Source organism: Camelus ferus, chromosome 10 (genome assembly GCF_009834535.1).
Source record: "Camelus ferus isolate YT-003-E chromosome 10, BCGSAC_Cfer_1.0, whole genome shotgun sequence".
Taxonomy (NCBI): Eukaryota; Metazoa; Chordata; class Mammalia; order Artiodactyla; family Camelidae; genus Camelus; species Camelus ferus.
Window position 1 is genome coordinate 53,091,733 of NC_045705.1, and position 26,111 is coordinate 53,117,843.

The 26,111-nt window shown below is 46.0% G+C and overlaps 3 protein-coding genes across 6 annotated transcripts; 2 read left to right on the forward strand and 1 right to left on the reverse strand.

Annotated features, from left to right (window-relative positions):
• Positions 1–44: 44 nt before the first annotated feature.
• ASCL3 (achaete-scute family bHLH transcription factor 3) lies at positions 45–6,157 on the forward strand. 3 transcript variants are annotated; one of them, XM_006180844.3, is made up of 3 exons: positions 45–530; positions 4,185–5,018; positions 5,221–6,157. In XM_006180844.3, the coding sequence occupies exon 3, from the start codon at positions 5,233–5,235 to the stop codon at positions 5,776–5,778; it is 546 nt and encodes a 181-aa protein (XP_006180906.1). In that variant the 5' UTR covers positions 45–530; positions 4,185–5,018; positions 5,221–5,232; the 3' UTR covers positions 5,779–6,157. The 3 variants fall into 3 exon arrangements, with proteins under 3 accessions (XP_006180906.1, XP_032344954.1, XP_032344953.1); XM_032489063.1 differs by having other exon boundaries at positions 4,185–4,263; XM_032489062.1 differs by lacking the exon at positions 45–530 and having other exon boundaries at positions 3,386–4,263; positions 4,862–6,157.
• A 5,665-nt stretch (positions 6,158–11,822) lies between these two features.
• Positions 11,823–16,731, forward strand: C10H11orf16 (chromosome 10 C11orf16 homolog). The gene is made up of 4 exons (XM_032490508.1): positions 11,823–11,867; positions 13,000–13,234; positions 13,879–14,529; positions 15,313–16,731. Exons 1-4 carry the CDS (start codon positions 11,823–11,825, stop codon positions 15,351–15,353), a joined length of 972 nt encoding a protein of 323 aa, XP_032346399.1. The 3' UTR covers positions 15,354–16,731.
• Positions 16,732–16,766: 35 nt separating this feature from the next.
• AKIP1 (A-kinase interacting protein 1) lies at positions 16,767–24,319 on the reverse strand. Of its 2 annotated transcripts, XM_032489101.1 has the most exons (6): positions 24,243–24,319; positions 23,802–24,029; positions 23,234–23,314; positions 20,961–21,062; positions 19,592–19,663; positions 16,767–17,205 (listed from the first exon to the last, which is right to left on the reverse strand). In XM_032489101.1, exons 2-6 carry the CDS (start codon positions 24,021–24,023, stop codon positions 17,062–17,064), a joined length of 621 nt encoding a protein of 206 aa, XP_032344992.1. In that variant the 5' UTR covers positions 24,024–24,029; positions 24,243–24,319; the 3' UTR covers positions 16,767–17,061. The 2 variants fall into 2 exon arrangements, with proteins under 2 accessions (XP_032344992.1, XP_032344993.1); XM_032489102.1 differs by lacking the exon at positions 24,243–24,319 and having other exon boundaries at positions 19,539–19,663; positions 23,802–24,236.
• Positions 24,320–26,111: the final 1,792 nt, after the last annotated feature.

Here is a 26,111-nt window from a genome sequence, read left to right on the forward strand (position 1 = left end):
CCTGTTGTAAGACTGTTGTTTTATACTAGTCTATTCATAAAACACTGGTACTAAATTATCTGTGTGTGTGTGTGAAGAGAGAGAGGGAGAGAGAGAGAATGTATGGGTACTTAGATGGGTTTCTGTAAGTATACAAGTATCTTTTTGATAAATGGAGAAACTTAAAATGAATGAAGGAATGCTTGTTCTAAGAAATTCTTGGCAAAAATTGTGTTAGAACTAAATTACATTAAATTCATAAGGATGAGATTTTAGGAGCTGTTAATGGATTTTCTGGTTAGTGAAAATCAATCTTTTTATTTTTTTCATTTATTTTATTTTATCCTATGAGGGGTAATTTGTTTATTTTATTTATTTATTTATTTTTAGAGGAGGTACTGGGGATTGAACCCAGGACCTCATGTATGCTAAGCTGTGCTCTACCACCTAAAACAATCTTTTTAAAACCAAAATCTAACCTAAAATTATTGATTCTATTGTTAGTATTAAAAGACGGAAATTCAACTTCAAGCAAGTGGAATTTATTCCAGGTATGCAAGGCTTGAATGTTTGAAAACTAATTAATGAAATCCATCACATCAGCAGGCTAAAGAAGAGAAACGACATGATCTTACAAATAGATGCAGAAAAAGCATTTGACAAAATCCAACAGCCATTCATGACAAAAACTCTCCATAAACTAGGAATAGAGAAAGACAAAACTATGGAGGCAGTTAAAAAAAACAAAAAACAACAGTAGTTGTCAGTATAGGGGAAGGGAGAGAGGGATAGGTGGAGCACAGAGGCCGCTTAGGGCAGTGAAACTTCGATGTGATGTTGGTAGATGTGTCGTTAAACGTTTGTTAAAACTGCATCGAATGTACAACACAAGAGTGAACTTTGAACTGTGGGCTCTGAGTGAGTGATGATGAGTCCATATTGGTTTATCCGTTGTAACAAATGTGTCAGTCGGGCTGGCATGTTGCTAGTGAGGAGGATGTGTGTATGTAGGAGCAGGGGGTATGTGGGAACTCTGCTTTCTGCTCAGTTCTGTTGTGCATATAAAATTGCTCTAAAAAAGTCTATTTAGAAGGAAGATAATTTTAATAGGTATATAATAAAATGTAGGCTCATGTTGAGCTTCCTGGTTATGGCCTTAATCTCTATTTAAAAGAATATTGACCAATATTTGCACATTACGAGATTATTACTCAAAGATATCTTCCATAAACAATTTTTATTTAAAATTATATAACGGGTGAATGGGGTCTTTTACAAAGGAATTTTTTTACAAGAGTCCAATTTTGTAAGCAAACCTTTCTATTTAGTATTATAGTGTGTTGTCATATCTACATATTAGGTAGAAAAAAAACAGCTAAACCAGGCTGAGCAGTTCTGTTTAACTGTAAGCTATTTTGCATGTTGTTACAAAAATGATCACATATAAATCAGGTTAAGTCCAACTCAGCCCAAAATACAGCACTTCAGCAACAAAATTCAGGTAAGAGACTCTTCTCCAGAGTGGCGCATGGGGGAGAATAAAAATGGTTTTTAAGAAAATCCCTGGGCACGGGTGATAAATGATGATTTTTTTTCAATTATCTGATTATTCCATTATCTTAAACTATCAAACATGCACATACATTGAAAGACTCAGTTTTGCTGATGATTAAATCATCTGGAGGAATGGAAAGAGTTTTTTGGTTTGAAACTCAGGAGACCCAGGTTTTGACCTCTGGTCTGCAACTAGCCCTGCAACAATTTATAAGGGACTGGAAAAAAGAGTTTCTAAGGTTACTCCAGCCCTAACATTCCGTAGTTCAATTATATGTGCAGTTGTAGCTTTGTTTTTTACATGCCAGGTATTTTTAATGTCTCTGAAAGTTGAAGCTTTGATGCTCAGTAGAGCATCCAGAATCTCTTGGGATTTTATCTTTAAGACCTCATCACTTATTTCCCAGAAGAGCTCTAAGACAGAAACCTGAGATTTCCCCTAAAAGATAGGTGCCTTTTTTAGCTGTGTGTGTATCTGGCTTTGGAGCCCCAGCGTTTACAGTCTGTGTTGCTTTCTTTTAAAAAAGCCTTGTACTCAATTTCTACAAACATATCCAGCTTCCACTAGGCTCCCTATCTCGATCCTCTTCATTACTGCATTTTTCATTCTATCGTTGCTGTATTGTGATAGGATGGTTAAATTTTCTCCTTTGAATAAAAGATAATCATATTTAAATGCTACATTGATGGGTGAACTTTTTGGTTCAATAGAACAAGCTTCTCATCAGTGTGTCTCCAAAGACACTAGGCTCTTTCTCTATGAATTATGCAAAGTCTTTTTAAAACCTAGAAACTTTTAATTACCTGTAGCATATACAAATTACTCAGTTTTCATCTGGGTCAAAGCTTAAGATACTAAAATTTTCTGTCAGGTTGAACCATATCCAAAGAATTCTTGTGTGGGATTTGATGTGGCTTTGATGACATCTGCTTTACTTCCTGGCACCCCTTGTATCAGTTCTGGCTTGTTAGCTCTCGGCAGAAATAAGGCTCTGATGTTCTCAGAAATGTAGTCATAGGGGCTCCGTACCCACTGTGCCATCATTTTGTGCTTTCTGCCATACATGTCCTTCATCTCTTAGCAACTAGAATTCCTGGCTTGGGGATTTCCTAACTGTTTTTATCTCAGCAACTTTTTTATTTTATTTTATTTTTTTTTGACAGAATCTTGGCTAGTTTGTAATCCAGAGATTTTCATTTTATGTTAGTTATTTTAAGCCATTTAGTTAGTAATTTGGAATCTTTCACTTCCTGTTCCTCTGTTTTGATTTTTAATTGGATCTTTAGCACTTATCTCATCCCCCCACTCCACCCCTATTCAGAAGAGCTTTTCCTGGCATTTACTCCTTTTCCAGCCTGTTTCACCATGACTGATTATAACCCTCCCCACCACTCAGAATTCCCCACCCCTCATCCCCAGTCCCCCATCCCTTAACTGCCCTTTCTGGTTCCAGAGTCATTTGTCTCTTTAGTAGCCATACTCAATCCTCTTCATTATTGCATTATAAGATAGGTTTTTCCAGAAGAACTGTAATACACTTTATTGCACTTGAATTCCGGTGCTTAGAAGCTGCTCCCTTCGTTACATAGTGCAGCCTGCAGAGTTGATTTTGTTTTAAATTGAAGTATGGTTGATTTACAATGCTGTGTTAGTTTCTGGTATATAGCATAGTGATTCAGTTAACACATATATATATTCTTTTTCATTATAGATTATTATAAGCTATTGAATATAGTTCCCTGTGCTATACGGTAGGACCTTGCTGTTTTATCTATTTTATATATAGTAGTTTGTATCTGCTAATCCCAAACTCCTAATTTATCCCTCCCCACCTTTCCCCTTTGGTAATCATCAGTTTGTTTTCTATGTCTATGAGTCTGTTTCTGTTTTGTAAATAAGTTCATTTGCATCATTTTTTAAGATTCCACATGTAAGTAATATCATATTTGTCCTTGTCTGACATACTTCACCTGGTATGATCATCTCTAGGTCCATCTGTGTTGCTGCAAATGGCATTATTTCCTTCTTTTTATGACTGAATAGTATTCCATTACAAACACACACACACACACACACACACACACACACACTCTTTATCCAGTCATCTGTCATTGGACATTTAGTTTGCTTCCATGTCTTGGCAATTGTAAATAGTGCAGCTTGCAGAGTTTTGCTGTGCTCAGGTAGAAAAACATGTACCAGTGTTTCTAATATTGCCCATAAACATAAAGCCATCTTTCCTTCTTTTCTGAAGGCCCACAATTAGATTTCATGTTGCTTTTCCTTTTCCACTTTGGGGATGTTCTTCATCTCAACAAATGTGCTTTGGATGTATTGATGTTTGATTTTCCAGTATTAGGGAAATATAAGCCAGGTTTTCTATAAGGTGCAGTTGAGAAAGGGATGTATTCATCTGTTAAGAAAGGAAAGAGGAAAAGAACTAATGCCTGGTGCATTATATATCTATTTTTTTCATTTAATCCTCACAACTACCCTGCATAATAGTTAATATCTCGGTTGGACATAGGAACAAGCTAGGGCTCAGAAAGGTTAAGAAACTTGCCTCAGGACACACAGCTAAGAAGAGGCAAAGCCAAGATTGAAACCTGAGAATGTTAATGACTGAAAGAAAAATGCTCTTTTCCTACAGCACTTCCCTGACGCCCAGTAAAACTGTAATGTCCCTGTGAAATCTGCTGTGACTACATTATTACAGTCAAAGGCAAAAGGTAATGGCGGTTTAATAAAGGAGCTGGATGCACACCTATTGAGAAAGAGGGCGTGTGTTGGTGTGGGACCTGTTGGTGTGTAATACTTTATTCTTAAGTTCCATGAAAAAAAAACCAACTAAGTACAGATGCACTTTACTCAGTATATTTAAAGTTCTAAGGAAAAATATATAAAATTGACTATGTTTTAAATGTGATAGGGGAATTTCTCATTAAAGGAATCTTATAGTGAATTTTTAAGAGCAAATGATTCCTTTTTTATCTTTATTTTCAGTTTTGCCCCTGGCATACAGGTATCATTTAAGAAGGCTATGCCTGTGAGGTTGCATGGTCATTAACTGGTTTGTAATTTCTCCCACACGTATTTGAATATTGTGGTGTTTCAGTGTTTCCTAAACTTCATATTTGCATGCACCTTCACAATCTTCATTATATCTATGTTCCACCTGTGCTGCTATTTACTCACTATTCTTCTTCAAGTCAATCCACATTTTTTGCTCAAATTTATTTACTTTTAAAAGAGACTTTGCATCACTACTGTAAATGTGAAAACAGAATAATTCACAATAAATGGACATTAACAGTAAAATATTATTAGATTCTAGCTAGATACTATTGCTTGTTGAAGACTTCCATCTGAGGAGGATTAGAAAGCATTCTGGTAGCGTGGAAAACACAGTCTTACCAGACTAAAGATACGTCTTTGTAATCACAAGGACTGAAAGAGGATTGAAAGGAAATAACTTTCTCTCAAGGTGAGTCAATGTTATTTCATACTGCTTCTGTGTACCAGCAAAAATCCTCTCTTACTACCTACAGAATATTGTAACCACACCTAGTTTTCAGAATGAGCTAAGAAACTTCATCAAAGCAGAAAAGTCTCTGATCTCCAAGAAAGTCAATGATATCTGCTCTCTTTTGATCTGGCTAAATTAATAAACTTGGTTATGTTTCCAGAATAAAGAGGAAATGATGGACAATAGAAGCTACTCCAATCTGCCAGACAGACTGCCTGTCTTCACTGATTCTGCCCACCTGCCCCTGGCCAGGTCCTTCTATCTGGACCCCATGGTCACGTTCCACCTGTACCCTGAGGGCCCAGTGGCGTCCCCTTTCTCTGAAGACCTGCCATTGCTGCCTTTTTCCAGTGACTCCCTGATCATGGAAAATTACGGTGAACCCTGTGCCTTCTCCTTCCCAGTGCCTTATCCAAATTACAGAAGGTGCGATTATTCCTACGGGCCGGCCTTTATCCGGAAAAGGAATGAGCGGGAAAGGCAGCGGGTGAAATGTGTCAATGAAGGCTACGCCCAGCTCCGACATCACCTGCCAGAGGAGTACTTGGAGAAGCGACTCAGCAAAGTGGAAACCCTCAGAGCCGCGATCAAGTACATCCATTACCTGCAGTCCCTCCTCTGCCCTGATGAGGCTGAGATGAAGAATAACCCCAGGAAAGTTTCCTCCATGATGGCAACCACCAGCCGCCACACTGATCCCATTTTTAGAATCATTTGATTCTGTGTTTCCAAACAGAAACAGTTTCACAAAATGTGGTCCCTTACATCATTAATAGTTTTCCTAATGTCTTCTGTGTGGGCAGATAATAGTTCAAATGCTAAGCTATGCTGCATATTTCTTACCTGGCTCTCAGATGTACTAAACATTATCTGATGTAGATTGAGAAAATGCTTCTTAAGTTTTGGTGATTTCTTTAAAGAACTTTAGAGGAGCAGGAGCCCCAAATCTCTATACCTCTAACCTTGCTCTTCTCACACAGAATCTCAGCTGTGAGAAACTCTCACAAAGATTATGTAAAGTACAACCGACGACTATTCACTGCCTGTAATGCACTTTGCAAATACTTCGTATTAAGCAATCACAATGAACCTCCCTTGATTTGTCAAAGTTTGGTGGTTTTTATTATTTGGGGTTGGCAAGAAATCTATACTCCACCCATAACATGATGGGGAAGTATCTTGGGGCTAAAGCAAAAGTAGTTAACAAAACCTTGTTGTCATTTGAAATTATTTCAGTCATCTTTTCCTGCATGCAGCAGACTTTGTCAGGTAGCTTAGTGTAGGGCTTAAGAGGGCAGGCTCTGCAATCAAACTTCTTCCACAGAATGAGAGTAACAGTAATGACGTAGTATGCTTATCATGAGGATCAACTGTGCCTGATGCATAGTAAGTTTTCATAACTACTATTTTTAAAATTATTATCCTTTTTTACCCCCATAGCATCACCATTCTCCTGGTTTTCTAGGATCAGAATACATGGGGAGGAGAGTGACACCCCCTATCTTGGAGTCTGCCTTCAAAAAGTCTCTATTTCTATTCCCATGACAAGCTTCAGCCCTTCCTTCTCCCTTAACTCGCGGGTCCCATCTGTCACCAAACCCAGGCAGGACTTCCAACACACTGTCAGCTCTCTGTGAAGTTGTCCCACCCAGCCATTTTTTGTTCCTTTATTTTGTACACATATCTCCCTGCCATTCCCATCCTGCTATCTTACATGCCTGGCACACCTATCTTCTGTCTGCAGTAGACTATAAGCCCCCTGAAGACAGGGACCAGTCTTACTCATCCTAGACTCCTAGCACCCAGCAAAGAGCTTCAAATCAGGTAGGTGTTGGTAAATATTTAGTGGTGCTGTTTTCCTAGTCCTGTCCTGTCACGTTATGTCTGGGTCACTGTTAACGGTCTCTTCCTGGACCTCCCTGGCTCTTTTCTCTTTTGTGGACCACACAGGTCCACAAATACAAACTGGCTCCATCCTCACTCTGATATTCTTTCTTAAGCCATTTCACATCACTTCATTACTCAAACCCCATGACAACTCCCTTTTGGCTATGACGTTGTTGTTTACATTTATTTGCTTGGTTTTCAAAGCTCCCATCAATTTGGCCCCTTTCCAAATATCCACATCTTGATTTTTCCATGACACCCCATTCCCTCCACCCCAAAAAGAAAATCACAGTCTTGCAAAAGCATCTTTCTCTCTTAGCTTTTGCTTCCCACCAAGACAGGATGGAATATTCTTTTTCCTTTCACTGTTGAAATCCTACCTACCTTATTCAGGAATCCTTCCCTCACAGACAGAGACTTAGTCTTTCTTGGACTCTAACTTTGTGTACCAAATAACTTAGTCTTTAGGGCAACAGTCATTCTCCTGACTGCAAATTTAAGTTCTTTGAGGGCAGACATCAATAGATGTTGGTTGAAGCAATGGACAAATCCAATAAAAACTGATATAATCAATAAAGGGAATTTATAGGCTCACATACTGAAGCTTCTAGCAGTAGGGCTGCCTTCAGGCGGGGCTTAACACTTTCATCAAGAATCTGTTTTCTTTAGGTCTGTCCTCCCCAGGAATGGCCTCAGTGTCCCCAAAAGGTTGTCAGAAGCTCCCAGAACTATATGCTTTCTTATTTATGTATAGGAGGGAAGAGAAAGTCTATAACCCAGGATTTCCAACAAAAGTTTTGAGATTCATTCTGATTAGAGAGGCTTAGGAACATGGCCAACCCTAGTGGCCAGGGAATGGAACGTGCTGATGGACATACATGTGACTCAGTGGGTAGTCAGCCTCCCCTAATCACACAGGTCCACAAATACAAACAGGAACTGCTGGAAGGGGGGATGGATGTGGCAGAGACACCCACAAGTGTCCCTGCACAGTTTTTGGTATTCTCCACTGAACACAGAGTGGGGCATACAACCAGTGCACAAGGACTGCCAAATACCTAAGCACCAGCCTCCTCCTATGGATGTTCAAATGAGGGCAGAATCTAGACTTCTGTTCCTTTGGTCACTGCTGTCCACTCCCACCACCCAAGTGATCACCACACTTCTGCTCCTCAGCAGAGTGCTGCCTGTTACAGACATGCCCACGCTTTTGGGTATTTTGTTTTAAACACAGACATATTCTTAGAGCTCCTAGGCCAGCCAGGAGTCCCTCCACTCCAGCCCCCTGCCTGACAGTGTGAAGGCAGATCAGCTCTTTCACAAGACTCTCCTTGGACCCATGAGGGCTTCCCACTGACTGACTCCTGGCAGTGGAGAAGCCTGAGCTTCTGGGAACTGAGGCCTTTCTCTCCAACACCCCCTCTTCCCTTCTTCAAAGAGAAAGACGAAGACTAACCCCCTACCCCCTGGCCCCGCCCAAGCCGCCAAGGCCCCAGTCACCCCTCCGCACATGCTCAGTTCCCTCACTTGGCCCTCAGCCTGCCTGCTGGCTCGCACCCATGGCAACCTGCTTGGCAACCAGGAGTCAGTTGGGCTGAGGCCGTGAGCTCCAACTGTTTGAAGGGGCTGAGGTGGAGGAGTCCAGGGCTGAGGTAAGTCTGCCTGGGGTCAGAACTGTGGCCTTGGCCAAGAGCAGACCCAACAGGAACGTGGTGAGCTCAGGCAACGGAGTGTGATCTTGGGCCCTGGGTGATAGCTATCGCCTCTGAGCAGGTCTGCGGAAGCCACAGCCCTGGGCTCTCAGCTTGGTCTAGTTAGTCCTGTAGGTGACCGGGTTAGGAGGGAAGTCTGTGGCTTGGGTTAGGGGTCAGTTTGTCATTGGGGTTAGGATTTGTGAAGGGAAGTATGGGCTTACCCCTGGGAATCCCTACAACTCGGGTGGAGGTGGGGGGAGAAAACTAACGTGTATTGAGCTACTTACATGCCAGGTGCTTTCCATTTATCATCTGGGCGGTAACCGAAGCATGGAGTGAAGTGAGCACGCAGCCAGCAGGCTGTGACGGATTTAAAGCTGGGTTTCCCGAGAGTCTCAGCTCTTGCTTTTTCAACCCTCCCCTGTTTCCCGGGCTGAGTCTCCCAAGGAAGGTGACTCAGGGGACACCCTGAGCGTCTGTGGAGAAGCCACTAACCGCAGAGCTGAGTCCTGCCTCAGCCAGGCATCCTCTCCTGGGCTGTGGGCTGCAACTCAGGTAACGGTGCTGCTTGTTCTCAGGGGTTTTCTTTGAAGACCATGGAATCCTCCGCAGGGCCTGGGATGCCTTTGCCCAAATACTGCAGTGTGGCCGCAACCCTGAAGTCTCCTGCCTGGGCTGGCGCTGCTCCTCCCTGGGACCTCTCCTTCACCTGCCCCCTCGCTCTCCAAGCACCCTGGCTCCCCCAGCATGGCCCCCTCACCAGGTACTGATTTCTGCTTCCCGGGAAGGAAGTGGTGTGCACCTTCCTTTCTCCCCTCTGTTCTTGGCTCTCTCCCAGGAGGGAGAGGATTTGCTGAAAGGGTTTTTTACCACGTGGGCTATGATTTGCTGGGGATATTATATTAACCTGGTCTTAACTGTGCTCCCAGCGACATCAAGGGTTGACCTGGCTTTCGTCCCACCCTGTAGCCAAGTGGCAGATGTCAGAGTTGGCATGTGTGAGAGAAGGCAGTCAGACATTAGCAGTTATAAAACTTCTAGCTCATCTTACCATCAACTAAGAGACTTGCCTAGGCGCCATGTGAGAAATTAAGGCTTCTACCACCAGCCGCTAAGGTGAGGTCTCCAGATCCCTCCTTGAGTTCCCCCAGTTATCCTGGCTTTTCGTGAATGGTATCCTTAGCTGGCTCTCTATGGCGTGAATACACGAGGGGAAAGGAACCTCAGCCTATGAGCACATACAGGCTGTGCAGGTCCCAGGGGTTCTTGTTCATGCTGCTCAGCTCAGCCTGCCCAGGTGAGGGGAGTACCAGCCTGGACGATGTAACCCCCTTTCTTGATTCACCTCTGTGGACCAGCTCATTCAAAGCCAGAGTTGAGCATCCCTGTATCCTGGCTTGCCCACAAGATAAATAGTTTTTTCAGAAACCCAAACCCTGACTCAACAATTCCCTCTGCCTCGGTGCTGTCCACACACTTTCCCAGAACTAGCTTGTCCCTTTTTTCTGTCCCGCAGCCTCTTCGTCAGCTCCTCTGTGCTTCCCCTGCTCAAACACTTCCTCTTTCCTTCTGACCCCACAGCACTCAGCCTGCTTGGCATCACCATCCCAGCCTCCACGCCTCATCCTGGAATCCCATACACTGCCGTAGGACTTACCTTCCCGGAACTCTCCCCTGGCCGGCTGTCTAGTCTCAGAACCAGCACTAATTAACCCGGAAATATCAAGGCTAACCCCATTCCGAAGACCTTGAAACAATTCCCAATCCTCAAACCACGGTTCCCTTCTCTCTCTTCTCCTTCCGCCCCTTCCAACAGTTTACCTTATCTTACCAGAAGCCACAGATTGCCACTTTTTACATGAATTTCTGTTCCACATCGCCTTACCTGTCATGCACACTGTGGTCTAACCACAGAACGTGTTTCTTAATGGTTGTAGGGCTTGGTCTTCTCCACTCCCTAATTCCATCTGCTTTTTTCCCAGATATGCATCTTATCACCCGGGTCTCCACATTGCTGACCCAGCATGGCAGAGGCCTGGCTGGCTGGGAAGAGTTGGAGGTGCTGCTGACACATGGATCCTGGCAAGAAGGGAACCAGATGGCTTTTATTACAGGGCTCAGATAAAGGCTGCTCCAGAGGCAAGTCCCTGACTCCCCACATCTCCCCGCGTGCTCCTCTGGGTGGCCCTGTCACACCTGATAGGCCTCAGCTGTGCATGGCTGTAGATGGGAAAAGGTAATGTCAGTGAGTGGATTAATTCAGCCCCAGCTGGGTAACAGAAGGGCACAAATTAAGTGCCTTAAACAACAGAAACTTGTTGTCTCTCGGTTTTGGAGACTGGAACCGAGGTGTTGGCAGAGGTGGTGATTCTGAGGGCCTGTGAGGGAGGACCTGTTCCATGCGCCTTTGCTACCTCCTGGTGGTTTGCTGGCGGTCTGTGGTGCTCTTTGGCTTGTAGAAGCATCCCCTGATCTCTGCCTTCGCTTTCATGTGCTTCTGTCCCTGGCACATGTCAGTGTTCAAGTTTCCCCTTTTTATAAGGACACCAGTCACTGAATTAGGGTCCCACCCTATTCAGCTGTACTCAGTATGACCTCGACTTAATTACATCTGCCATGACCCTGTTCCCAAATAAAGTCACATTCTGAGGTACTAGGGGCTAGAATATCAACATATGAATTTTGAGGGGGACACAATTCAACCCGTAACAGTGAAGAAAATGTACAGTAAAAGCACATTGTTCAGGGAAATTCAGTGTGTTGAATTACGGGCACCAGTCTAAGGGAAAGAAGAACAGAACATGTGTACCCTCGTGCACTCCTGTGTCCCTACGCACAGGAGCATGGTCCCCATATGCTGGGGCCAGGCTCTGGCTTTCCTTTGGTGGCTGCTTGCCTCTTTGGGATTTTTCTCTTTTCAGAGTCAGACTCTGTGAATGTGGCTCCATGGAGGGAAAACTAGTGTGAATTCTAATATATATATAAATTATAGAATTTCTGATCAAGTCATGTTGTCATTTTCAAGTAAGTATTATGTGATTTCAAATGAAATATTAGCAGAGTTTTGCTCAAATATAGATTCTGTCTAGTGATGTGATAAAATTTCATTTGTAACTGATACAGGAAAAGGGGCGCCAGAGAGATGATACAGGAAAAATGAATGTGGGGCGAGAGGAGGGCCATGTCCCTGGTCTCAATTCAGCCCTTGGGACGTGCCCCGCCAAGTGTGGGTCCTTGGCTTCACAGAGGAAGGAATTCAAAAGTGAGCCGTGGTTGAGTTGATTTATTTGGAGAGATACATACTACATAGAGCTCAGTCTGTTTCAGAAGGCAAGAGAAAGGCATTGAGATATGGGGGTTGAGAGCTCAGGTTAAAGTAAAAGTAGGCACACACTCCACAGACAGAGCGGGCCGACTCAAGATGAGGGAGTGAGAGAGGCGGCCACGAGGTGCCTTGTTGCCAGTTTTTATGGGCTTCACATGCCATTAAGTGGGAGGACCATTCCAGCTACCCTGGGGAAGGGGCTGGGATTCCCAGGAATTGGGCCACCGCCCACTCTTTAACCTTTTGTGGTTAGCCTTGGGACTGTCATGGCACCTGTGGGCATGTTATTTACCATGCTAATATGTTACAATGAGCATATAATGAAGCTCAAGGTCTACTGGAAGTCAAACCTCCTGCCATCTTGAACCTCAAGGCCTAGTGGGAGTTGAATCTTCCACCATTCTGCTGTTAATTGCTGTATTACTCCTTGAAAGGCTGTGCCCTGCCCCCTTCCCTCCTGTCTCATAACCAGACTTTCTTCAGAATCACACTGAGTTGTCAGAAGAGCATGTTCTTCTAATTAGCTTAGTGCCTCTCCTGCCCGCTCTGTTACGCTGTTCATTTGCTTCCTTTGCTCAGCATCTCCCTGTGGATGGAAAGGCACTGCATGAGCACCCCAGCCCTGGCTGGTCAGACACAGGGTCAGCACCTTCTGCGAGTGCAGGGAGGAGGGGTAGTGCTTTGGGGAAAGATCCAGAGGACCCAGGTTACTCTGGGAATTGCAAGCCAAAAATACAGAAGGGAGAAAAGAAAAACAGGAAAAGGAAGAGAACGAAAGGGAAGGGGAAGGCAGGAAGTAATAAACAGGAGTCGCCCAGAGCAAGAAGCAGAGGGACGAGCATCCGCCTCATAGCTGGCGGGTCTCTGCGGTAATCGGCTCTGAGCGGCCCCTGTCGCTGCCCCTCCTCTCTCTGGTCCTCACTGTGCTGGAGGAAGACCCCAGGCCTGGCGCAGGGGCATTGGAGGGAACTGCGGTGCACCCCGAAGCACTTCCTTAGGCCAGATCTTATTCTGAGTGGTTTCTCTCCCACAGCTGGAGAGGCAGGGGGCCCTGCTGGTGGAATTTGAGGCTCCCCTTGTCACAGGCCCAGAGCAGCCAGCCCAGCGGCAGAACGTGGTCTTAAAGGAAGATGTTATTCAGTTCTCACCATCCTTGGAATACTCCCTGAGACCTGGGGACAAGGTGCTGGCACTCTGGGGGCCAGACCCACAGCGGTATGGCCCTGGCACTGTTATCTTGGGCTTGGAGGCGACAGACCCCCAGAGAGGTAAGGGAAGCTGCCCTGACTTCCCAGTCCCCCTGCCAGGCTGGTGATCAGGCCGAGGAGAGAGCAAAGGGTGTCTCTACAGCTTAGGGGTCTTAGAGGCTTAAAAGGATCCTTACCCCGTTACTTGCAGCTTCATCCTGAGGGTGGCCACAGATGTGCAAATCATCAGATTACTTTCAGATTATAAAATATTTTTAATCAGTGCAAAATAGCCTAAGGCTATTATGCCTATGTCGATTAGCTAATCTGTTGTGTGGTGGGGTTATCCTGGGATCTCACCAGTACACATAACTTGCCCGCCACCAAGTCCAGGGACTGAGACAGGAGCAGGGCCCACCAGTCAGCATCCCTGTAAATCAGAGAATGGCAGGAGGCTTCTCCTTCCCTTCCCCTACCTGAGGATGCATTTTAGTCTTGACACGAGAACTGAGATGTGGAGGCGTGTGCAAGTGCACCAGGAAGGGCTGGTAAACACGGAGCGGGTGAGGGATGTCCCTGGTAGGCTCTCCAGGGAGGGGTGCACGTGACAAGACAGGTGGAACAGAGGGGCTGCCCTGAGGCTTTGCTTCTGGGAGAGGAGAATCCTACTCCCACGATACAAAGGACGGGGTTGTAACAAAATGTTGCCCTTTTCTGTTATGTAGCATCAAAAGAAATTACTGTTTACTTCTGGAATGGCAAGATAGCCACAGTGCCCTTAGGAGGGGTCACGTGGGTGCCCCCGGCTGTCTGGAAGAAGGCTGTGGACAGGCTGCAAGCGTCTTTCACCTGGGAGCGCCCCAGCCCCCTCCTCTGGGCCCCTCGCTGCTCTCTGGTGGGGCCGGTTGCTGGATGTGTCACCAACGGGCTTCCTCTGAGCACTCTGCTCCTGTGCCCCGCCTGCCAGCTGTGTGCCTGCTGCCAGCTGCCGTGCCAGGGCTGCCTCTGCTGCTGCCCCTTGGCTGGACCCACCTGGTGGCCTCTCGCCAGGACCTCGGGGGCCACAGCCAGAGAACATCCTGAGGTGGGGCTGAAGCCCACCGCCCAGCCCATGCCCCTGGAGGACCCAGAGGAGGAAGGAGGAGCAGTGCAGGTGCCCATGGCTGCTTCTTCCTCCTCTACTTCCTCTTCGTCCGAAGAGGAGGACACAGAGAATGGACTGGAGACGGGCCTCCCCCGGAGGCTGACGGTGGACAGCACGGTCAACACAGACCCCATCCTTCATGAGAAGTCTCCGAGGAGGCAGGGTGGCCTCTGCCGGCCTGAGTGGAGGTACTGGAGGAGAAACGGGGCTGAGCCGCATCCTGGGAAGCCAGGTAGACCTTTTGCTAAGGCAGGGCTGAGGCCCCTGCTCCCTTCCCTCCCGTGTGTCTCTCAGGAACCCGATGTACATGTCCACTCTGCTGGGATTGAAAGCAACACTTGAGGGTTTGTCATGTTGAAGGGGAGACTGCGAGTAAGAGGGAGGGGTAGGTTTCACTTATGCAATAAGGCCCAACAAGAAAGGATGGGCTGATCTTTGTGCAAAGGTTTGCATCCCTAGTTAACAACTGTCTTCTTTCTTCACTAGTCTCTACTGACAGGACACTGCCTTTGTTTGTTTCTGCCCTCCCCTCCCTCTTTTCTCTTAGAGGCCTTGATTTTTCTCTAGATGTACAGTCAAAATGCCTCCAGGTGCTGATTAGCGACTTCAGTGCTCTGAGAAGCTTGGAATCTGGTCTTGAAACACGGGTCCTCAGATCCTTCTCTCCAGATATGCCCCTTAGGGAGTTGGGGGGCAGAACCAGGCACTGCCTTACGCTGCTCACTGTCCACAACCGAGAGGGGAGGCAGCATCACTGTCGGGGGCGATCTGCAGACATCCCCAACCGTCTTCACCTGAGCAAAGAGCCCTCACAGGTTTCGGGCAGTATATCACTAATATGCCTTGTGCTGTCCCATCTACAGTCCCAGTGGGGCCCAGAAAAAGCAGATGCCCAAGTCAGCTGGCAGAGCTTTGTGGAGGAAGTGGCTTGGAGAAGCCAGCCCTAGACTAGATTCCTGGGGCCCTGGGGTGACTCATTTAATGTTCAGCTCAGCTTTTCTTTTCTCTCCTCCAGATTTTGTCCCCTTTGAAGGAAACATGCTGCTTTGCTTCTAATTGTGCTTGACAGCCATCAAGTACTGACGTTTCACAGTCTGGGCTCAGGCTCTCCCTCTTAAGAATCCTCATGTGTGGGCCCTCTGCCCTCCACAGGTTTTGCTACTTTTAGTTACAGGTAGCGGGGTTACTGTCTGATCCTAACCTAACCATCCCGGGGAGACCACCAGTCATGCCAGCAGTCAGGCTGCTCGCCTTCCCCGCTTCTAACTGAAACAGGCTGCAGACAGTGAAGAGCTTCTGTGATCCTTGCATAGTCCTACTCAAGTCAACAAGACCAATCCCAGCAACATGGTGGCACGTTCGACTAACTGAATTCTGGGTTTAGGAACAAGAGAAGGGTGATAAACACAGAGTGAAAAGTGCAATATCCGGAAAGAAGAGAAGGGTGATAAACACAGAGTGAAAAGTGCAGCAGCGGGGAGTACCCGGGAGCTGGTCCTGGAAGCGGCTGGCATGAAGCCACTCTCCATCCGGCCAAAGGGAGCTGAACACAAAAAGCTGAGTCAAGGCGCTGTGACACGTCAGAGCGACGGGAACGCCCCTTAGAGTAAAAGCCCAGAGGATAGAGGTAAAGCAGAACGGCTGGGAAGGGGCTTCTGAAGGACTCCTTCCGTGGGTCTCTGACCTTTTGGGGTCACACCCCTTCTGAGAATAAGACCCATGGACCCTCTTCCCAGAAAAATGCATACGACCACAACTTTGCACACAGCTTCAGAAAACTTACAGAACCCACAAAGTTCACCATCGGCTTCTTGGGGGTGCAAGGATCCCCGTCTGAGCAACCTCTCTACCCTGTGGTGATGGCATGGGCCTGCTTTAATAGGCCCTCTGTACCTCACTGGGGATGATAATGCAGCTCTACTTAAAACTTGTTTTCATCACTTAAAATACTGGCCTTTTTTCTCAGGAAAGTCATTCAAATGAGAAGAATCATTAGGCAACTAAACTGAGATGCAACAATACTGTTGGAGTGGTAGCTTAAAGACACTTAGGACCTATCAATGACTTTTTCAAATCAGTGACTTTGATCCTTAGAATTAGTCAGCCTAAGCCTCTCAGGGTTTTCTTCTCTTACAGGAAGCTAGAGTGGTGGTGGTAAACACCTGAGGAAGAGTTGCAAAGTGGCCGACAGGGCCTTCTGCAGTGGAAACGGGAGAGTGCAGGCCATAGACGGTGGTCCAGCGAGCAGCATCTTCACCCCATGAAGATGTCCCTGCACGTGAGCAGCAGGAAGGCGCCTGTCCTAAGGGGCAAGGCCCCCTGCCAGGGGCCTGGTGAGATCTGCTCGAGGATGCCTCTTCCACAGACGCCGCACAGCATGGTCAGCCTGCTTTGCACACACGTGTCCACAGCCTCAGTTGTACACAAGTGACATTTTGTTTCACTCAATGCCAATAAAAAGGAATTCTCTTCATTTCCAAATCTCTCCCTTTATTATCATAATCAACCTTTACTTGGAGTAAAGCAAGCAGTAAAAATTATTCATGCAGCATCATTACATTATTACTTTCAGGTAAAAGAGGATGGGGGACTTTTAAGTTAAAATAGGCACTGAAAGAGACAAACTCTAGTTCCCAGGAAGGCTGACCGTCTACAGTCAGCACTATAAGCAGGATTAACGTGTAAGTATTAAGAGAACATATGGTGGCTTTGTTCTTCTTGGCACTTAAAAAAAAAGGTGACGAGATGCCTGTGATGATCAACATCATACAGGGAAGACCAAGTCCACACTTTGTCCTGAGTCAACTGCTACCACGTGAGTCTTCTTAGTCAAGTCATTTGTACCCACAGTGACGGAGTAGGTCCCTGGATACACTTCTATGTAGAGGTCCTTAGAGATGTTCTCAGCCTGAAAGGAAAGGCAGATATTAGCAGTTTAGAGATTTTATGTCCCATTGCCTCTACCCAGCTACCTCTGTGTGCCAGACGTGCGAAGGAGTGAGGCACTAACGTGGGAGACGGAGGCCCTGCTTTCAAGAAGGGTGCGGCGTGGCCACATAACAGGACTGCCATTTAGGTAAGTCTGTCTTTCCTTATGCTTGTTTCCTTAGTTCTAAAACTAAACCACAATTAAGTGTATGTGTGAAAACGCTGAAGTGTCATAGGAACATGAAGGATCATAAAAGGAACACTCTGGTTGGGGTAGAAAGATAAGAATCAGGTAGAGGGAAAGGCTAATGACCATTACTTAGGGGCTCAGCAGTAGGCAGTGGGACTTGTTAGCACAGGTCAGCAGTCATGGCCAGGCACCATGGAGTAACGAGAAGCATCGTTTTTAACTGTGCTTGGCTAAATTCATTATTAGGAGGATGAAACACTTCTTTTCTCCTGAAGCTGAGAACACTGTGAGGAGATGCCACTTTGACATGCTGCAGGTTAGCCGGCTGGCTAAAGCTCTCCCTTGGAGGATTGGTTCTCCTACATAGATGGTCCCCAACAGGCCAACTTACAGGTTTCAATTTTACAGTGGTGTGAAAGTGACATGAGTTTGGTAGAAACCGTACTTTGAATTCTGAAGTTTTCCTAGGCTACTGATAAGCAGTACGACACTCTATTGTGATCTCAGGCAGCAGCAGTGGGCCCCGGTGTCCCAGCCAGCCACGCGATCACCAGATCAAACGACTCATACACTTATAACCATTCTGTACCCAGACAACCACTCTGTTCTCCCTTTCAGTACAGCATTCAATAAATTACACGAACTATTCAAAACTTTACTACAAATAGGCTCTGTGTTAGATGCTTTTGCCCAACTGTCAGCTAATGTAAGTGTTCTGAGCATGTTTAAAGTGGGCTAGGCTAAGCTCTGATGTTCGGGAGGTTAGGTATACTAAATGCATTTTTGATTTATGGTATTTTCAACTTATGATAGGTTTATCGGGACATAAGTCAAAGAAGATCTCTGGTGCAAAACACTGGAAGCTGGAGTTAATGAAAAGATTTATATTTAGAGCTGAGCTGAGCACAAGCCAACCTCCAGGGACAGACTTCACGCCTGGCCGGGAAGTGGGTCACGGCAGACATACAGGCGGAGGAGAGGTCTCAGCTCAAATGGCAAAAGACCAAAGTCACAAACCAGAAAAGAGCCTGTAATTAAGAGCCAAACTCCTGTCCCACAGGTGGGAGACCACTACCTGCCTACTCGACGCTCAGAAGGAGCCACAGGCAGAAGCTGTCATATCGACACCACACATGGGGGAAAACCAAACACCTGGCCAGCAAATTCCACTAAGAGAAATAAAAGGTAATATTTATACTTTTATGAAACTTCCTCCCTTTCCACCTTGCAAACAGTTTTGAAGCCAAGTTTTTCCGAAGCTGCTCTATCTATATCCTCTCATGCCCAGTTACTGCAGAATTGGAGGTTTATTATCTTGTAAACGACGTGAATGTGAACGGTGGCGCCACCACTATTCACTGGTCATTAGCTATGTGAATAAACAAAAGTGGGTTTCAGAAAATGCAGCTGTATCAGAGCTGCAGAAAAGGGGCAAGATTGGCGCCTGTGATTCCAACACCCTGAACATCAGGAGCATGAGCATTACCAAAACCCAGCAAATGGTGGAGGCATCTCCACATAACAACTTGTCCTAGAAGCAGAGTATTCTTAGTTGCTACTAACTCTAGTGTATTCTGAACCCTGGCTAGCTGCACATCATATACAAACAAAAACTAAGCAGACGACTGCAGCAACACCCTGGAGATCCATTCCTCAGAATTCCAGCCCTTCCAAGTGCCAAAAGATTCCTTGGGTTCATGAACTGATGAGTACTTTATCCTAAAAATGAAAAACTCATCACTGTATGTTTTTACAGAGAAACATTTGTGGAAAACAGGAACAAATCCCTTCAAATGTTTTGGAACCCGATCTAACCAAATGTATACGTTTCAGAATTTCGGCGACAGTTTTCACTTTTTACGCCCCTCCTGCTGCTTGAACAGATGGAGGAATTCCAGCGGGACGCAGCGCCAGCCCAGCTGAGCTGTAGCAACTGAGATATGAATACTTCACATTCTTTCCAACCGCAACTATGAGTTCAGGCACAGAGAGAATCCCTGAAATTTCAAGTGAAGGAAGGATACCAAGAAAACATTATTTTACACTGAACTAAAATGTTGTGCCCTTTCCCCAAGGGTAAAAACATCCCATCTTAAAAATATTACAAGCGCAGTACACAGAACCTGATAACAAGCAGTGGGGGTGAAGCCCAGGACCCTAGAAGCTCTGCACTCACAGGCCGGGGCGCCTCCAGAGCACAGTCCGACGCCAGGCAGATGCCTCCGACCCCGCGGGACGCGTCTTTTCTCTGAAGAGAGAGATAGAAACACTGATGAGGGCGGGCCTGAGCTTTGTCTTCTGGATGGTAAAGAGACATCTTCTCCTACTTAATTAAGAACTAACAACTGCTCTATCAGTTTTTTCCAAGTTGCCACCTAAATTCTTAAGGTTTTTAGTGAATTGTGTCAAGTATTTTTAGTTAGATGTTTACCATGATTCCCTTTTATCCTTACCTGGCCGTTAGAGTCAGACAGACGTGAGTTTGAATCCTATCTCTGCCATTTACTGAAAAGGACAGATTAATTTCTCTAAGCCTTGGTTTTCTGGTCTCTAACCTGGGGATACTAGCCTGTAGGGAAGACTTAAAGTGCAAAAGGGTTTCAGAAAACAGAATTCTCTTCTGTGCTTCTCCCAGGAGTGGGAGCGCCAGAGGGAAAGAGGCTGAACTGAGAAAGCCAATTTCCCTTAGCACCAACTTACATTTTACGGGAAGGGATGGCAGGGATTGGATGATGCTGGCCTGCACGTAACCCCTCGGGGTCAGACCAGAAAACGGAGCCCAGGATTCAGGCTCTGGTTCTGCTTCTCATACCCCGGGCCAGGGGAATAGCAGGGACTTCTGGCGTGTGTCCAGCCCTTGCTTATCTCCCTGTGGCCACTCACCCATCCTTTCCCCAAACCCACAGGCCAGAGAAGTCAGCAATCCAACTGTGGATTAGACTCTGGACTTAAGTTTGCTATCTTTGAGTACAACTAGGGGAGTTTAAAAAGGAAAAGAAAAACATAAGACCTACTCTCCTCAAAAACAACAACAAAGGACTCACGTTGAATCAGTTCAACAAGTAGAGTCTTTGGCTTCTCCAGAGTGACATGTGGTAAAAGACAGGCCATTTGTAGTGAGAGGCCTATAATTGTTATCTTTAGGAAAAGTATTTTGTTCAAAGAGGCCCCCTCCTCACACTTCCTTTTTTAAATTAACGAAGACATGATAGTTATCACCACCTGGGAGTATAATATGTGATTATTAAAAATCTCTTCCATATCCCTAGATGCAGAAGAGGATATTTGATATGCTTTTCTTTAAGCCTGCCTGAGAGTCCCTTGGCCCCAGACTGCAGGTTCCACTGAAGATCCTACAGTGGCGTCAATCTTACATTTTGGACAAACTCTTATTTCATGTTCACCGCTGTAAGTTCTCCAGGGCTGGGAGTTGGTACATTTCTGTGGAGCGCTGTAGTACCGAGTCACCCAGGCATCCAACAGTACAATCCAGCAGGAGCATCTCAGTCTAGGGCCTCCCATCTTGGGAGGCTGAAGGCACATACCTGATCGTTCCCTATGTCCGAGCACAGCTCCGATGACTTCCCTCTGTGATAACGAGAGACATGGATTGCCCCTCCTTCCTCTGGCGCAGATGAGTAATACTTCTAGAAAAGTAATGTGAAAGATGTTGGGTTACCAAATAGTCTGGTCAAATTAAAAAAAAAAAACCCGTTTTTTGGGCAAAGTCGGGTTAAGAGGCAAGAGAGCTAAGGTATATTACCTGCCCTCTTCAGAGGCCTCTCAAGTCATACAACAAATTTAACCCATGTAAAGTGGCTGCAGAGAAGGAAACCACACTTGGCATTACTTTGCTGCCATCTGCTGCCTCCGTAGGGCAAGAACTCAAGCTGGGCAGGACCATGCTCTCTGCCAGGTTAAATAATTTTCACAGCATCCTCCCCACCGATGTCAGATACACATGCCCTCTCGTCTCCACTCATGACAAGTTCTGATGAACAGGTCCATGCTTACTAAGTCTCAGACAAGGACAAGGGAAGAGAGAGATGCATCTCCTTGAAGTTTAGAAATACAACAGGAAGTGTAACATAAACCCAACAGCTATGCAGCCCTTCTCCCCATGCAGAGGAGGGGAGGGAGAAGTTTCCAATTTAAGCAAAATAATCCAAAGGCTCAGAAAGCAGTTCTTTTCTTGTCTACTTCCTTCCTCCCCCTCGAAGTTAACCTTAGACTTGCCCTTGATTATGACTAATGGTGAGGACGTCATAAGCCTGCTTGTTTTGAACAAAGGGTAGAGACAATGTTTAAAGCAAGAGACCAAAAGAATGAGAAGCTGGGGAAAGCACGTCAGGACGTGAATTTAATGATATATTTTAGGGGCTGCTTCAAAATTCTAAAAGCAAATTCAGAGAACACTGTTCTTAATTCTATCTCTAGAAAGCCAAGGGGTTCTGAGGCTCCATTCCATAATGGAGACTTGAACCGAAGCATGAACTGAAAACCAAAACGAAGAACACCAATTTGCTCAACCTCAAACCAAAGACAAATATTATTCCTCTTACTGAACCATGAACCAAAGTGTTTAACTTGATCACTTTACAGCAGAATCAAAGTCATGGCTTTTTCTAAAACCATTTAACAGAATAAGAACATAAAAATACTCTCTGAACCATATCTTGTTGCTTGGAATCCTATTCTTGGAGTCACAGGGTTTTATAAAAGATGTAGAAATATTAGAGACTCTTTGAATCTTAATATTCATCATGAAACTGAAAAGCAGGACAGAAACAAGGTATTCCTTCTGCCGTATAGACCAGCAGCTTTACAACTACATAAAAATCATAAAATGTTAAGTCTGGAGGAGACCAGAGGGTTTGTTTTAATCTCTAGAAGACAGAGAGTACCTTCTGTGCAGGTGATTTCCTTGAATGTTGGCTGGCCTGTCTTCAACATCCCCTCAAAGTACTTAAAGATGATCTTAGTGTATGGTTTTGAGAAGAGGATCTTTCAAACCTTTGTTCACCCATTTCAGTGAACAGTACCAAAAATCTCATCACATAAGTCCCTTGTGTTACAGTTTATGACAATTTTATAGTGTTCACCTGTCAGGGGAAACCAAAGAAACAGACTCTAAGGGCTGGAAAGGACTCGAGACATCATCATTTTACTATGGAGAAGGTTAGGCTGAGAGACTAAGTGGCCAAAGGCACCACAGCCAGCAAGTAGCAAAACATGGGTCTGATTCCTGGGAGGCTGCTCCTGCCATCAAGCCACACTACCTCTGGTGAGGGCACTGCATCTGTTCCACATACTGTCCAAAGGGACATACTTAAAAACTACATTACCAGGGACTTGAAACAGACATTAAGATTTAATGGAGGGATTTTGTTTCAGTTTTTGCTTTGAAAACAGAGAGGCTCAGTTTCTTTAGTGCTATCCTGATTAAAACAAAACAAAAACAACTTTAGTCAGTTCAACGTTTAAAAAACTCCTAATTTTGGACTTGATTGCTCTAGAATTCAGCAAATATGCCTTCCCTCCTTCCCCAGTCTCAAAACAATAGTGAGGGGAGAGACCTTTTCTGGCTTGTTCATTGCTGTGTCCTCATAACACCTGGAGTGAGGCATTCAATATTTGCTGAATGAATTCTTACCTGGACTTGTCACCTGGTTTAAATCCTTGGCTGATTACAATCTGCCCATGAAGGCAGGGCAGGGTGCACAGGTAGTCTCCAGATTCTCCCTAAATTCCACGAAAAGCCATTTTGTGATCCATCAGCAGACAGACAAGGGCACGGCTTTGGCTTACACCAACTTACCCCACACTGACTCGAAGTATAGTCCATGAATTCTGCCATTGTTCTGAAGGAAGCACTGAGGGTTGGATGTCTTTCTTCTCTCTATTTGAATAAACGGCAAGTCACAGGTGAGATCTGGTAGTCCCTACTAGAGAATGAAGTCATTTTGGCAATAGCTTCCTTTGTACTTTTCGAAAGGCCTCTGCAAGTTTAAGTCAGTAAGAAAGATCTTACTGAGAAAGAATTCCAACTATAAAAGGAATACATAGACATGTAGTTTTTCCAGGACAAAGGTAAAGAGGTTTATTGGCGTTCCTCTAATATCAGACGGCAGCATGTAAGAATTGTTTTAAAAAGTAACCACAGGGCCGAGCACTAGCGGTATCTAGCGGTATCCTAAAGCTACCCAGTAAGAATCTGTCAAATGTCAAGAGTTTTCAAAAGGGTTTTCGGCTCATTGTCCCGACACTTAACAGCTTCCGCCAAGGACAGGAAATCCCTCGGGTGTTTCTGTGTGGCGTGCCCTGGTTCTCAGCAAGCCGCTGCTGAGCCAATGAATGGGCTGGTCCCCCAGCACAGGGAACCTCACCTCTCCCGGGAGAAGCCGCTGGGTGCCGGCTGCCGGCCCTCTTTCTCGGTAGGGCCGCTCCCGGGAAATGACCCCCGCGCTGCCTTTGGGAAGCTCCACCGAATGCCAGTCCACCGCCCTCCTTTTGGCCCGCTCCAGCACTTCCTGACCCAGCTTAGCCGAGCGCTGCAGGGAACGTCGGTCCAACCCGTTCAGCGCCGCGGCCGCCAAACAGTTCTCCATGTCTCCCTGCGCAGGCACAGACACAGAAACATGGGCGGGTGAGCGGGCCGCAGCGACCCAACTCCAGCTTGGGGCTGGAGCCAGGTCCTCGACCTCCCCGGCGACCACTGTCCCCGGCGCCGCCCAACGCGCTCTCCACCGGGCGCTGGGTCGAGGGCGACGGGGTGCGCGCGGACCATCTCCATTTCCATCCCCCTCTCCGCTGCAGGGGGCTCTCACCTGGGCTGCCTCTCAAAGCGCATGCGCTCAGCGCACCATCGCAAAGGGAGGGCGGGGCCTGGAGCACCAAGCTCCGACGCAGCAGGCTATTGGCCGGATGGGGACGAGGGGCGGGGCGATGGGGCACGCCTCCTGCGTCCGGGCCGCGGTCCCAGCGCGCGGGTTGCCGGGCGAACTGCTGGAGCGCAGGGGGCGGGGAGGGGCCTGGAGGCACTGGGGTTGCTAGGACTGGAGTCTAGGTCGCTTGTCCGCGCTGTCGCGGGAATCCCTGGGCCAGGACCTAGCCCTTAGAAGTCGTCTCTTCCGCTTGACGCGGTGAAGCTGGTGTAAAGTCAGGTGGTTTCCTCTTGGGCTCAGAAATTGTAGGGAATAACGTACGTGCCTCCAGGCACCTCTTAATGCCGGTTTGGGATATCGCTACACTTAAGCCGCTTATGTTTGAAAAGATGACTAGGATGGGCCAAACGGTGTGGCTGCCACGGTGGCGTTTGGAGAAGGGAGTCTGGCCAGCAGGCTGTGGGCGGTGGGACGCGAGGCCCGGTGGGACCGCCCCCAGGGCCAGAGAGGCGCCTGCATTGTAAGGTCTCTCATAATCCCCTCGGGTGAGAAGTACAGACTCATTTATGGAGGCTTCTTCTCTGGGTAGGGGGTTCACCTTTCAAGAATAGTTGCCCCACATGTAAGGAGCTCTGCACGGTTACCTTCCACTCCACTGGTTGGTTATCTGATAGGAGATACAGGGTTTCACTGCTAATTAAAGTGAAAGCATTAAAGCATTGCTTCTCAGGAGGGATCACTTTAAAGGACGCAAACTGAGCTAGTCTCAGCAGATGGCTTGATTAGAAGTGCTGAGCTTCCAGGTGTGTATGAGGATGCTACTACAACCTCCATCTGCGCTTTTTCTTGTTTTTCCTTTTCTTTCTTTTTTTGTTTCCTGCTTTCGTCTTACAGAAAGACATTGAGATATTGTTGAGATATTTTTCATTTTTCATTGTAAGAGCTTTCTAAAACTTTCCCTTCAATAAGTGTTTATCAAGTACCTCCTTTAGAACAATGTGGTTAGTGTGCAGGGTCCCAAATATGCAGTCTGGAGAGCTGAGTTTGAATTCAGACTGCCACTTTTTGCTGTGTGATTCTGGGCAAACAAATTACTTAACTTCTTTGAGCGGCACTTTTATCATCTCTGTACTTGGAAATACAAATAGTCTCAACCTCCATAGGCTGTGAGCTTCTTGAGAGCAGGGACCGTATCTGTCTTGTTTACTGAGTTTAAGGTGCATCTAGCATTTTATCTGTCACAAAAGGGGCTGAAAATAGTTATTGAATGCATGAATTGATGTGCCAGGTGCTGTCCTGGGAGTGGTGGAGAATAGAAAGTGGATCAGACTAAAGGAGACTGCAAAAGAGGGCATGATGCACATAAAATCTGTAATGCTAGGAACAAAATATTAAGATTTTGTTTATATACTTTTGCCATAAGATTGATATGATAAAGTGCTATGAAGGTTAGAAGAGTAGATACTGTTTAGCTGAGAGATCTAGAAAGGCTTTGGAGAGAAGGAAGCATTTGAGCTACGCCATGAAGGATGGCCTAGGAATTGATAGGAGAAGAGGTAGTTAAGATACCTGTTAACTGGTCTTATAATGAGTGTAGTCTGGGGTGAGATAGAATTTGTTCTTTCATTATTTATGGATTTCAAGATCCTGGCTCCGTAACTGTTAGCTGTGTCTGTGTAGCTATGGGCAGACTACTTAACTGTTTTATACCTCAGTTTTGTCATCTGTAAAATGTGAATAACAGTACATTCCTCATGGGGTAGTTAATACATGTAAAGTACTTTAAATAGTACTTAGCACATAGTAAATGCT

Coding starts and splice junctions, on each gene's coding strand:
- ASCL3 (XM_006180844.3), top strand. CDS start 5,233: ATGATGGACAATAGAAGCTACTCCAATCTGCCAGACAGACTGCCTGTC.
- C10H11orf16 (XM_032490508.1), top strand. CDS start 11,823: ATGTCCCTGGTCTCAATTCAGCCCTTGGGACGTGCCCCGCCAAGT. Junction 11,868..12,999: donor TGGGACGTGCCCCGCCAAGT/GTGGGTCCTTGG, acceptor TCTCTCCCACAG/CTGGAGAGGCAGGGGGCCCT. Junction 13,235..13,878: donor GGCGACAGACCCCCAGAGAG/GTAAGGGAAGCT, acceptor TCTGTTATGTAG/CATCAAAAGAAATTACTGTT.
- AKIP1 (XM_032489101.1), bottom strand. CDS start 24,023: ATGGAGAACTGTTTGGCGGCCGCGGCGCTGAACGGGTTGGACCGACGT. Junction 19,664..20,960: donor CGGACATAGGGAACGATCAG/GTATGTGCCTTC, acceptor CTCTCTCTTCAG/AGAAAAGACGCGTCCCGCGG. Junction 17,206..19,591: donor CTCTGGAGGCGCCCCGGCCT/GTGAGTGCAGAG, acceptor CTTTCCTTTCAG/GCTGAGAACATCTCTAAGGA.